This window comes from Lucilia cuprina, chromosome 6 (assembly GCF_022045245.1).
Source record: "Lucilia cuprina isolate Lc7/37 chromosome 6, ASM2204524v1, whole genome shotgun sequence".
Lineage (NCBI taxonomy): Eukaryota > Metazoa > Arthropoda > Insecta > Diptera > Calliphoridae > Lucilia > Lucilia cuprina.
In genome coordinates this window covers 32601093-32613811 of record NC_060954.1, presented here as the reverse complement: position 1 = coordinate 32613811, position 12719 = coordinate 32601093, and the positions used below count along the sequence as shown (strand labels likewise).

Below are 12719 nucleotides of genomic sequence, written 5' to 3'. Positions count from 1 at the left end.
TCCTCCACCCTCCTGCCCATGTAATCGACCATAGATTCCGGTTGGTCATGAGTTTTGAATAGGATTTTTTATCTTCGATACATCATTTACGCTGTCTACCTATTCACAGAAAAGTTTCCATGAGTCTTATATGGCTTTACGAACAACTTTCTTGTATTCACCAAGTTTACTACGATACTCATCCTAGTATACTGTGGTCTTTTTACGCCGTGCCCGGTTAAAAAGTTTGCGAAGAGTCGTGCCAAGGTTCCGGATGTCCCAGGGTCCTCGAAAGATTAAACTAAGGCACTTGTGAGCATTTCTACTTTGGCGTCTATGTCCTCTTTATTTCGACATTGAAAAGTGTTGACAAACGACAAACGAACACTGTCCAATTAGTTTTAGACTTACTATGAAACTTTATCGGCTTTCGGGGCGCCGTAGTATTTTAAATGTTATGTACCGATGGTGAGAAAAGGAGTGCTCGTCCGAAACTTTCCAATCCTGAATTTCGTTTATAAGCTCTTATAGTTATATCTAATACTTCTTATAGTTATATCTAATACTTCTTCTCCGATTCTATTGACGAAGGTAGCTTTATTACCTAAGTTCGATGTGATCAAGACTTTAGTATTAAAGAAATCCATGAGGGCTTGTCCTCTGCGGTTGGTGTTTGTACTAACTTATTGCAATTTTCTTATTTTTTCTTTGTGCCTCTGCGACCAGATTCATCAGCTCCGACGTTGGTGGAAGTGCCGAAGAATCAAAAGGCAGGTAATCAGATGCTAGGTATATGTTGCCACGACCTTGCTTCAGCACCGTTGCATCCGATGTGGATAATCCTGTTGAGAGGAGAAAACATAAGTTCTTATGACATAAGATACATGTTCTCGGTCGAGACTCTGTACCCTGTATAAATGTATCTTACCTGTGTTAATTTTAGCCATCAGAGCGTTGGTAGCCGTCTCACTACGATGGAGGTTTATTTGGATAAACTCAGTCATTGTCATCCATTTAAATTGTTGGTGATCACCTTCCCGCTCGTTGGATTTGACTCCTCCGGGTTACCTGAAGTAGCTATTCATGCAGTGGGTACCATTGATGACATTGCGGTGTCGTTATCACGCTTAGGAAGAGCAATCTTTTAATCGACACTTTTCCAATTTTGGACAGCACTGCTGTCTTCTGGCGAGTGAGTGATTTCCTGCTTTTAGGATTTGACTCCTCAATATTACTAGTACTTGCTAATGATACTTTGGGTATCGTCTTAGGTGTTTTAGTGTCCTTATCGTGGCAGGCTTTAGGCTCCTCTCCAATTTTGGAGAGGGCAGCAGCACCTTCTTTTGTTGAATCGCTTTTAGAATTTGACTCCTTAACGTTATCAGTAGTCTTAGGTATTTTAGTGTCTTTTTCGAGGCCTTTCCAATCGGCACCTTCCTGTTGGTCTATTGGAATTTTGGCTGTACGGTAATCCGACAGGCATCGTAAACTACATAGCAGAGATCGTCCCGGTGTCTTCTTCTGGCAACTTTGGCTTAAGATTGCTTTTCCACTGTCTAGCCTCTCTTTTCGGGGCTTCTTTTGAGGTACCCGTACCTTCGAGGTTGACTTCGCCGACGTGGTCGTCTTCGACTCAGCTTGAGTCAAACTAAAACTGGAGGAAGACAAATAGTCCATCACCACCCCCTATTCGCCACCCGGGGACGCGTTTGGTAGGAAAAACTGGAAAACTTCCCCGATAATATAATAGTACTTACGTATTTAATTATGAGTAATTTATTATTGGAGTATGTACTTAAAATGCAAACGATAATTAGAAGTCATTACGTATAAATACGTACAAATTTAAATCTGCTACGAGCATAGTTTAATATAATATTTTATTCAATGCTTATTCTTTGGACTTCTATAAAAACTAAAATTATTAAATTCCACGTGGCATCCGAAGTGAATAATTAAAACATTTGTTCCATCTAAATAAATCAGTAAAAAGTATTGAATCACAATATTATTTTTAAAGGATAAGTTCCCAAATTGTATGAATTTTTCAATTTCATATTTTTAAACATAATCTAGAAGCCTTGACTTAAAATATTAAAAATTTTATTTATATTTTTCAATTTTTTAAAAAATGTTTTCTTTTTTATGATTGTTAGATTGAAATCAATGAAATGTGCGCGTAACTTGCAAAATTTTCTAAAGAATGGATGTTTATCTTTATTTTCTATTATATTTCATATTTTTTCCAATATTTTTATTTATTTATCATATAATCTCGCTAATATGTGATATTCTTTAAGAAATGGAAGATATTAATAGGTAACGAATATATATTGCAATTTTTTCTATGAAAATCAAAGAAAATTAGCAAAAAACGGAAAAAATCTTTCATGTACAAATTCATATATTTTATGAACTATTCTCAATGAAAATGGTTTTGGAAAAAAATCATGTTTGATTCATATAATTTATTTCAAAAATTATTCCATATATGAATTATTTTTTCTGTGTATATTCTTTTTATTTTTAAAAATTATGTATTTAAAATTTAATTTTTTTTTAATTTTAAAATCTTTAAATCAGTTATGAATAAAATCTCTATATTTCGGAAAAATCATACAAACATTTTCTCGACATAATTTAAATTGCCAATTAAAGTTTACACTACTTAAAACATTCCAAATAAAGTTTGCATAATAATTACAGGCTATACAATTTTTAACCCAGAAGTATACTTTTAGCTGCGCTAAATCCGAATCTGGCCTCAGAATTTTTTCATCAAATCAGTTCTGACGCCCAAGATATATTAGGATCTAGATCATAGAATATTGGATTAATTATGCTTAGAACTTCATTAGACGAACAAGCGGGATTTAAATACTTTTATTGTGCAAAAAACTTAAATGGTATTAGAATTGAACAACAATATAAAATAATATTTTGACCAAATAATTGCAATATTTAGTTTTTTACTCGAAATCCTTCGTGAGCATATTGCTCTTACGTCTAAAAAGTGAGCGGTAGTAAAGTAATTATTTTCGAACATAAGATCAAAATTTGTTTTCACTACATATAGTTTTACATTTTTGTTGGTACACAACCCATTGTACGGGCTCTTACCCAAATAATAAACATACATATCTAAAGAGGCTTAAATAAATGTTAAATATAAACTAAAAAACGATTAATTTAATATCAAATAAGTTGTTTATTTAAAAATGCTTATTTTCTTATAATAAAATTTTTTAACTTAATTTTTTATTAACTGACACTGAAAAATGAAGTTTCTTTTGTACATTTAGTTAAATGAACAATATTATAAATACATATATTTTTTGTGCTTAGTATTTGCGACCAAAACTTTTGTTGCAAACTTAATGTTTATTAGTATACTGCTAGCTATCAAGTGGTAATCTAACCTAATTTAAGCGTCCTGGTGCTCTGCATTCTAATTATTTCATTGAGTATTTACTCTACCATTTTAAAGAGTTTTAATGAGTCTTATATGTAATAAAAATAAATTAGTAATTATAACAATATAAAAATTAAATTTATAATAAACAATAATTTAAAAATGTCCATTGATGTAACAAAATACTTATTAAACAATACGATTAAAAACAATATGGGTTCTAACTGAGACTAGTATGTATCAATAAAAAATATTTAATATGCTCTTTACTTATAAATAAAATGATTGAACTTAAAAAATCAAACATAAAATCGACTTACAAAAATTTGAAAAATAAATAATTTTTAATAATTGATGTGTGTATGCATTTGTCTTAAAATTTATAATCAGTTCTCCCCATATTGTAATACATTTTCTAATATGACTGATAGCATATCTTAAATATCTACACTTTACAAAAATAAATAAATTAAAGAAATATTTAATAGCAAAAAATTTAATATCGATATATTAAAAAAAAAACATTTGTTAACAGCATGTAGTTTTATTGTATTTTATTGAAAATAAATTTAAAAGTGAATGTCAAATAAATAATTGTTTCATTTCGCAGAGAGTTTGTTTGGTAAGATCAACTTTACTTTTGGAATCAATTTGCTGTTTCTTTCTACATATCGATAGCAAGTATTTATTTATTGAGTACAAAATTTTATTGTTTTTCTTTAAACTACATGAAAATTAATGTATTTAAGGTACAAATAAAACGTTTTATTTTTACATATGTATTTAAATAAAATTCTTCCTATTTAACTGCTGTCATAAATATTACTAAAAATATCCGCTTTTTCATAGCGCTCCTTGGTCTTTTTCATATTTTCTATTTTCTTTTTGTCCGAAACAGTTAACGTCAGACCGGCAGTGGGGTCATCGCAACCGAGACCCTTATGACCAGAATTTGACTCAACATTAATCTAAGGAAAAAGCGAACAAAAGAGCATTAAACATGTAAAATTATAGAATATTAAAAATAATACCGGTTCTAAAAGACCTCCACTCTCCTGGGTTTTACCCAAAGCTTCACCTTTATTCCAACCCAATTTAGAAAGCATTCTAAACCCTTTATTATCACTTGAAATTGCACTAAATAAAAAACATTCGCGCGTAAGTAAATGCTTAAAGATAAATTATTTATATTATAGTCGATTAAACTTACGTATCAACAGAAGCTGTTTGTGTTTTCTCTTTATCTGTACTACTGCCGACTTTTAAACGTCTAGAAGCAGCACGATCTTGGTAACTGTTTTTGCTATTCTTAGAGCTGCTGCCAGCACTATTTCCAGCTCCCGCATTTCCACCTGTAGAGTTTTGTTTTGAGTCAACAAACTCTGTAAAATAAAATCGAAACATTAATTTTTGTAAAATATAATTGCATTACAATTTTTAGCTCACTTTCATTTTCTAATCCATATTTCTTTTGGATTTTCTTCAACTGTTCTTTATGAGAAAGTACCACAGTCGATACAGATGAAACATCTCGTTGTTGCGGTTCTATTAAGAGACCCGGTTCACACAAACCACAAGTACTATTGCCTTCGTGTATGTGACATAGGAGTTTTGTTTGAGCAATTTGTATGACACTGCCGTGGACCAAGTCATATGATTCGCTTTCTGTTTTAGAGGCCGACATACGTGTACCATTTAGAATGGTACCATTCCTGGATCCCAAATCGACACATTTATAAGTTGATTGTTTTGTGTCATAGGTAAATTTTAAATGAAACTAAATGAACACTTAAATATAATATAGATTGAGGTTAAATATTTATTAGACTAATACCTTTGAAACATTGACATCTGGTATTATTACATCGTGATTGCCTTCACGTCCTAGACTTCCACCCTTATAAGTAATCAAACTAAGATTTCCGACTTTTAGGTCATCCAAATTAGTTTCTTGTACAACGATTCGAAGGGAAGGGGGATACTTTTTGGCAATATCTGAAAGCATAACAACAAACAATCATCAAAATTTAAATAATTCACCAACTTCTTCTTTAACGCGAATTTCTTTTCTTTATCAGTTAAACAATGTTACCTTGGAATCTTCCACTGCTCTTAAATATGGGCACTTTACGTTTTTCATCTTCGGAATCGCTTTTACTATCACAGCTGCTACTCGAACTAGAAGTGGAAAGTTCTCCATCTTCAAAATCTACTCGAGATGTACGTTTCTCTCGATCGGTATCTTCACTACCAGAATCAGCGCCACTAGATGTGGTATGTTTCTTAGAACGTTTGCGTTTTTTATGTGAAGATTTCTTGTGTTTACGTCCCTTGTCTTTATCCTTGCTCTTCGATGATTTCTTTTTATATTTACGATCCTTTTCCTGCTTTTGTTGTTCTTTTTCTTCGCGCAGCCTCTTTAGTTTTTCGCGATCCGTCACAACACCAAATTCATCGAAAACAACTTCGTCAACATCATCCGCATCAATATGTTCGTCCTCCTGCAACAGTAGAAAAGAAATCCGCGTTTTCATCGAACATTCTGGTCATTAACTCTTACCTAATGCATTTTTACGCATTCGGTCTATATAAAGTTTTGAAAAACGACTTAAAAGTGAATTATTTACGTAATTCTCAAACATGTTGTCATCAACGTTGCAATCCTGAAACAAAGTCAAATTAACGAGTAACAAGACAAGTAATATATATTACATTTGGAGGATAACAATACATAAGTAGTAAAAAGAAATTATAATTTGCGTCATTGTAAAAATAAAACTGTGTTAATAAAAAATATATATTTTATTAATTATGAATTTTTATAAACAAATAAAATATGAGAATGTTTAGAAAAAAAACAGCCGAATTATTTTTAGATTTTATTTATTTAAAATATTAAAAAATTGTTGTAATAATGATCTAAATATAATTCGTTCTATGCTAACAGAAATCTCACCTTTTTCGCTGAAGCTGTAGGTTGTACTTGAACTTGTGAATGGAATTCATAGCAATTCTTTTCCTGATTATAACTGTAATAACAACCAGTATTGCCATCGTAATAAAGGCCATACTCCTAAAAAAGATAATTATAATTAATATTCCTGATTCAATGTAGATCATAATTTTTTATTTTTCCAATTTAATTAAATACCGCATTATAATAGTAACCAGATTTCTGATCGTAATATAGACCAGATGTTGGTTCATAAATAAAATTGCTGATATTCTGCGCCTGTTGAGCAGCTTGTCTCATTTCGTCGACAAAACTGAATGCATCTTTAGCAGAAACTGAAAACATTAAAAAAAAGGTAATTTAGATAATTTTAATTTTAGTTGAACTATATAATTTTAATTTAATCAATATATTAAGCTCTTTTCTGAATCAAACCTAACCTAGAAATATGAAATTAAGTATGTGGAGTCTGAATTAGGTGAAAACCCATAAAAGGGAACTTTTTGGTACTTTTTCGTTTTTCAAAAGGTACTTTTTGAATATTCGATAATATTGAACCTAGAAACATAAAATTAAGTATGTAGACTCGGAATTAGGTGAGAACATATAAAATGAAACTTTTTGGTACTTTTTCGTTTTTCAAAAGATACTTTTTAAGTTTTCTATAATAATGAACCCGGAAACATGAAATTAATTATGTAGATTCGGAATTAGGTGAGAACCGGAAAATTGAACTTTTTGGCACTTTTTCGTTTTTCAAAAGGTACTTTTTTAAGTTTTCTATAACAATGAACTTAGAAACATGTAATAAAGTATGTATATTCTGGATTAGACGAGAACAAATCGATCGGAATTTTTTGGTACTTTTTCGTTCTGCAAAAGGTACTTTTTGAATTTTCTACAATATTAAACCTAGAAACATAATATTAAGTATGTAGAGTCGGAATTAGGTGAGAAGCGGAAAACGTGAACTTATTGTTTTTTTTTAAGGTACTTTTTAAATATTGATTCTAAAACATGAAATTAAATATGTTCAGCCCGAAGTAAGTGATTTGAAAGAAGAGTTTTTCATACCGAATTTTTTTAACACACCATGGTGAAATGTATATAAGATCCGGCACAGTCGAATATAAAACTCTTGTTTTTTTAATTTTATCCATTATTACTACTATAAAGTTTCTACTGTACATTTTGTATTAAAGAGGTTAATAAAAATAATAAAAAAATTAGTTAAACAATTAAAGAAAACAAATTTTATGATCAGTACAAATGTATTTTTATTTTCATATATTTTTGAAAAATATGTACATAATGTGTAAAAATCACTCAGAAAGCCAGCTGATAAGAATTTAAAAAAATCTATCTATCTTTTATTTTAATCAGAGAAAATAACAAAATTTTATACTACAACAACTGTAATGAAAATAAACTATAAAAAATTGTAATAATACTGTTGTATAAAGAGATTAAGTGCGGTCTTAAAAAGATTTATTCACCTAATACATCTAAAGATATTTATTGTTGTTTTTTTCAACTTAATACCAGAGTTACTTAGTTGTCAAATTACATGTATAGGGGCTTCAAATACTCAAACTAATTTGATTTCCTATAAACAGATTTTTTTATTCAACATTTACAAAAAAATAACGGAAAATTTTTAGTTTTTAGTTCGCCTTATGAAAAAAACTACTATTTGGGGAATTTATAAATAAAACAAGGAATTAGGAAATAAAAAATTTGTAAAAATGCAGAAATTCAGTGTTGCAGACTTTAAATATAAATAATAAACTAGAACCTAAGAATTTAGTATGAAAACTTCTAATTTGGAATTTCTTTGTTCTTATAATGTACCTGAACATTTTCACAATATGAAAAGCATGATTTCAGCTATTATCGCCTTATGGAGAAGGTTTGTGATAATTCAATATTTAACAAATAAGAAATTATTGTCGAGCGACATTTCACATTTTCCCCATGAAGCGGACATAATCCACAATGCACATTGAGCTTTATGGAGAAGGTTTGCGATAATTCAATATTTAACAAATAAGAAATTATTGTCGAGCGAGGCCGACCATACACTTTTACAAAAATAAAATGTGATTTAGTTGCCATAATAAAGCATTTAAGTTGAATTGTACCTTGACTCAGATTTACATACTTAAGCCGTTTATTGTTGAATAAAATTGTGGACATTTAGGTGAAATTTTGATTCGAGCTTTTCATAGGGGCTTGGGTCACATGAGTACCCATTATTATAGAATTCGTGAGTGTCATCAAGTCTAGAACTTGGATTTGCAGCTTTTTGTCGAGTTGTGAGTATATTAAACATAATTATGAACTTAAAGGCCCTATTCGGCGGGTTCAGTTGTATGGAGGCTAGGTGAAATAATGGACCGATGTAAATCATTTAAAATAGGCTTCCCAGGGACAATAGAAGATTATTTGATTACAAGGTTTACATGGGCGGACAGACTAAGACGGACGACTAAGAAAATGATTTTGAGCCGATTGATATACTTTAAGGTAGGTATAGGACCAATATTATTGTACGTTACAAACATCAGCACAAAGCCAATATACCCTCCCCACTAAAGTGGTGTAGGGTATAAAAATGAGATTTTCGAAAAAAAATTATATAGTTGAAAGCTGAAATTTCCCTCCATGAAACCTTATCGTAAGTTTTCTTCTAGATTATTTTTACCCACAGACGGGAGTTAATGTCGGAGAAAAAGTCTAACAAAAAAATAATAAAATTTAGTTTCTACATAAGTTCATGTTTATCGTGAAGAAAAAGTCCAAATTATAATAAAATAATTTGTTGCCAAGAAATGTTTAAAATTTTACAAACATTTATGCAAAAGCGGGATCAAATTAGTAATTTAAAAAACATAATTTATTATTTTTAACATTATAATTAAAAAATTTAAAGAGCAGAAATATTAAAAAATTCTCCAGAATTCTCCATTTATTAATCAATATTTATGTTAACACACTTTCATGATCAAAATGTTGCCATAAATTGCCTATATAAGAACTAGAACGCTTAAACCCACTTCACCTATAGTGAAATTTTATTTATTCTAATTTTTAAATCCTATGAAATATGTATAAAAATACACCAGTCAGTGTGTTAAAAATGTGGATTATTTTTTAAATAATAACGAATTTTGTTTGGTTTTTCCTTAATTTCGTAACATTTTTTTCTACAAAATGACTCATATGAGATAGGAGTAAATATGGGCCTATCCTTACAAATTTCGGTATAGAAATTTACGTCTACTTATTTAGGTCATTTTTGAAGGGGAGCCATGAGGCCCAATCATTACAAAAATCGGTAGTGACATTTAAAGTTGTTTTAAACTAGGCTTTGACGAACATTTAACATGTTCGGTTGTATGGGGGATAGGCGAAACAATAGACCGATTTCAATAGCGTTCGTCCTTGGGTAAGAAGAGTATGTGCCAAATTTCATAAAATTATCTTAAATATGCGCACAAGATTTACACACAGACAGACTGAAACTGATTTTGTAATGCAAGTAAAAATTAAATTTCACTAATCACTGATTTTTGAACGAATTAACAATAAAAAGATTTACATTTGTCATTTACGGAATTTCATAAACTTTTCACTTAATTTTGTGACAAAAAAATTATTTAGGTTGGCAACATCAACACAATTACAACTGAAATTAGTTGTAATTCATAATACCAAAATAAGTTGAGTTGTTTCAATTTCAACTCAACTAGGTTGAGTTGTAAACCATAATAGGGGCATAAACCAATCCAGAGCGGTTCTAAAGGTGGAAAATAGGGCACATGTTTTTGTTATTACGTAATTATTCTCGTATAATATAAATGTTTATGGATTCTTAATCCAATTTGTTGTGAATCAGAAATCAAAAAGATTATTTCTTGGCATTTTTTTTTTCGATGCTTACCAAGCGAGAAACCCTATGCATGTTCTATTTGAAGGTTAAACTAATGTAATAATAATTTTGCAATAAAGATAAGTTTTTTAAGGTTTGCTTTGTTTTCTTTGAATTATTTTTTAGCCAATATATTGTGGTATCTTTTATTACAGGTACGAGTACTGACCATTAACAATTTGTTAAAACAACATTAAACGATTACCGTTTTGAATAAATACGCATTTACAATTATTTTATAAAGAAATGTAAACAAACGTAAAAACGAAATATTAAAAATAAATAGAAATTACACCTTTTAAACTATTTAAATAAAATTAAAAAATTACAAAGAAAAGGCCATAAATTAAATTCATTATTCTTGTTACTATACAATAGTTTAATTTTGGTATGTTGTTTTAACATTTTATTTGAATTTGCAGTATTTAGTTTGAAACATTTCACCTTAATGTGAAAATAGCAACAACAAAACTTAGTTTAGTACATAAATATTTATATATGTATGTAGGTGTATGTATAAACATATGTTTTATAATTAAATAAATAGTAATGATTAATAAATACATTTAAATTCTAAAGTCTGCAAAGTATAGTATTAAAATATTTGCTAGTGTTTTTTTAATTGACTTTAATTTGATAAACCTTCATTAATCAAATCACCAGTTATCGCTCAGATTATCTATAGTTGACGAAAAACAAAAAAAAAAAAAAAAACAAAATACTTAATTAAAATGTTTCCACAACTGTTATTTGTAAATAGTGATAAAGAAACATTTTTCTAAATTATATTTTTTACAAAATTTAATAAAAGAAAGTAAGAAAGTAAGAAAAAACATTTACGACTTTTTAATAAAATAAATTAATTATGTACTCTGAGAACTATTTTCAATTATTCGGCTCTGACGTTTAATCGATTGATAGTTTATTAGAAATATGTATGCATGTACAAACCTTAATTAAGTGATTGTTAGGTCAAATAGGTTATCATCAGATTATATTATTTCAACACTAATCTGATAGAACTTTTAATAATTTTATAATAGATACGGGAATTATTTCTAAAAGTACAATTTTGCATGCGTATTCCAATATACATAATTCTATGTAATTACTTTTCCTGTTGTTGAGTTAGGCTTAATGATGTAAAATGTTTTTTTTTTTTTGTAAGGTGATTTTCTATCATCGTTTGCAATTTACGCAATTTTTTAATACAACAATAATTAAAATCGTATATTACAAAACAAGCCAAGCAATCTTCTATTGACAGCATGGAAGCAAAGTAAACCTCGATGTGTGACTTTTCATTAATTCATTAGCTAGACCCATATTAGCGTTATCCTAATATGGTTATGTGCACCATCCTATTGAGATATATCCGCTATTCTCTGATTAGCCTAGATATTCTAAAGACACACGCTAGATTCTTTATATGAACATTGCAGTCATGTACAGTGAAACTGTACATGTTAAGGTGAGAGATTGCTTTTCTGGACAAAGCTTAGAAATTATCTAATTATATAATTTGGGACCTCGGTGTCATTTTTGAAAAAAGTGATAATTTTCTCAGGCTCGGAATTTTGATCTACTCTCTGAGGGAATGTTGCTCTTACCACAAAGAACCAAAATTGTGAAAATATAAAGTTAAAAAATTATCTTCATGATCAGAATCGCAAAAATGAATTTTTTTTAAATGTTTTTTCCTTGTTCAGGCTTATAAGTAGCAAACCGTTTTAAATTTAAGAAAACAGTTAACTACAAAATGTACCTAAGATCTCAATTAACAACTTTCTAGGACATATGAACTTCCTAGGAAGATAACGTTTTTTACTTTATATGTTCACAATTTTGGTTCTTTGTGATAAGAGCAACAATTTCCTCAGAGAGTAAATCAAAATTCCGAACGGTTTGCAAGATATGAGAAAATGCTCACTTTTTTCAAAAATGACACCGAGGCCCCAAATCTTTGGGGGCCTATAACTAAAAAAGTGCATGACTTTGGGCAAAACTGGAAGACTTATTTTTGGTCTTTTATCATATAGTGGTGTCCGTCTATGGTTTTTTTTTCGTGTTGCACTGTGTAATAGAGTTAATCGTCTAACGAATAAGAATACTTTCAACATATCAAAAAATTGTGTTGAAATTTGATAGAGAGAGAAATGTCTGATTCCTTAAACATTGATACATGACATTAATGTAGTAATTACCTAAACTTGCAAAAACTAGATCAAAATTTTAATCGATAGAGTTGGTTGGAAGCCTACAGAGACCTGGAAGTGGCCACCAATATCAGTATAAAAGAATTTTTATTATTACGAAATTTTTATTAGTCATTTGTTCTATTTAAACATTAATATTTAAAATTTGATGTCCTTAGCATATTTTATACAGCAAACACAGAATTCCCGTTCGTGAGAAGGGCATAATTTTCCGACCATATAATATAT

At 29.5% G+C, this 12719-nt stretch overlaps 1 protein-coding gene across 3 annotated transcripts in view; it reads right to left on the bottom strand.

Annotated features, from left to right (window-relative positions):
• Nucleotides 1-4134: 4134 nt before the first annotated feature.
• The window catches only part of LOC111675211 (angiogenic factor with G patch and FHA domains 1), a 23528-nt gene continuing 14943 nt past the window's right edge, over nt 4135-12719 (bottom strand). Inside the window, exons 3-11 of one of the 3 annotated variants that reach the window (XM_046953891.1) lie at nt 6543-6679; nt 6348-6464; nt 6019-6054; nt 5484-5892; nt 5226-5386; nt 4838-5168; nt 4602-4773; nt 4423-4528; nt 4135-4359 (exon numbers count right to left, since the gene is read on the bottom strand). In XM_046953891.1, coding sequence (XP_046809847.1) covers nt 4195-4359; nt 4423-4528; nt 4602-4773; nt 4838-5168; nt 5226-5386; nt 5484-5892; nt 6019-6054; nt 6348-6464; nt 6543-6679 — 1634 coding nt within the window. In that variant the 3' untranslated portion in view covers nt 4135-4194. Of the gene's footprint in view, nt 4360-4422; nt 4529-4601; nt 4774-4837; nt 5169-5225; nt 5387-5483; nt 5893-5951; nt 6055-6347; nt 6465-6542; nt 6680-12719 lie in introns of all 3 variants that reach the window. The other 2 variants (XM_046953892.1, XM_023435940.2) reach the window with 2 other exon arrangements.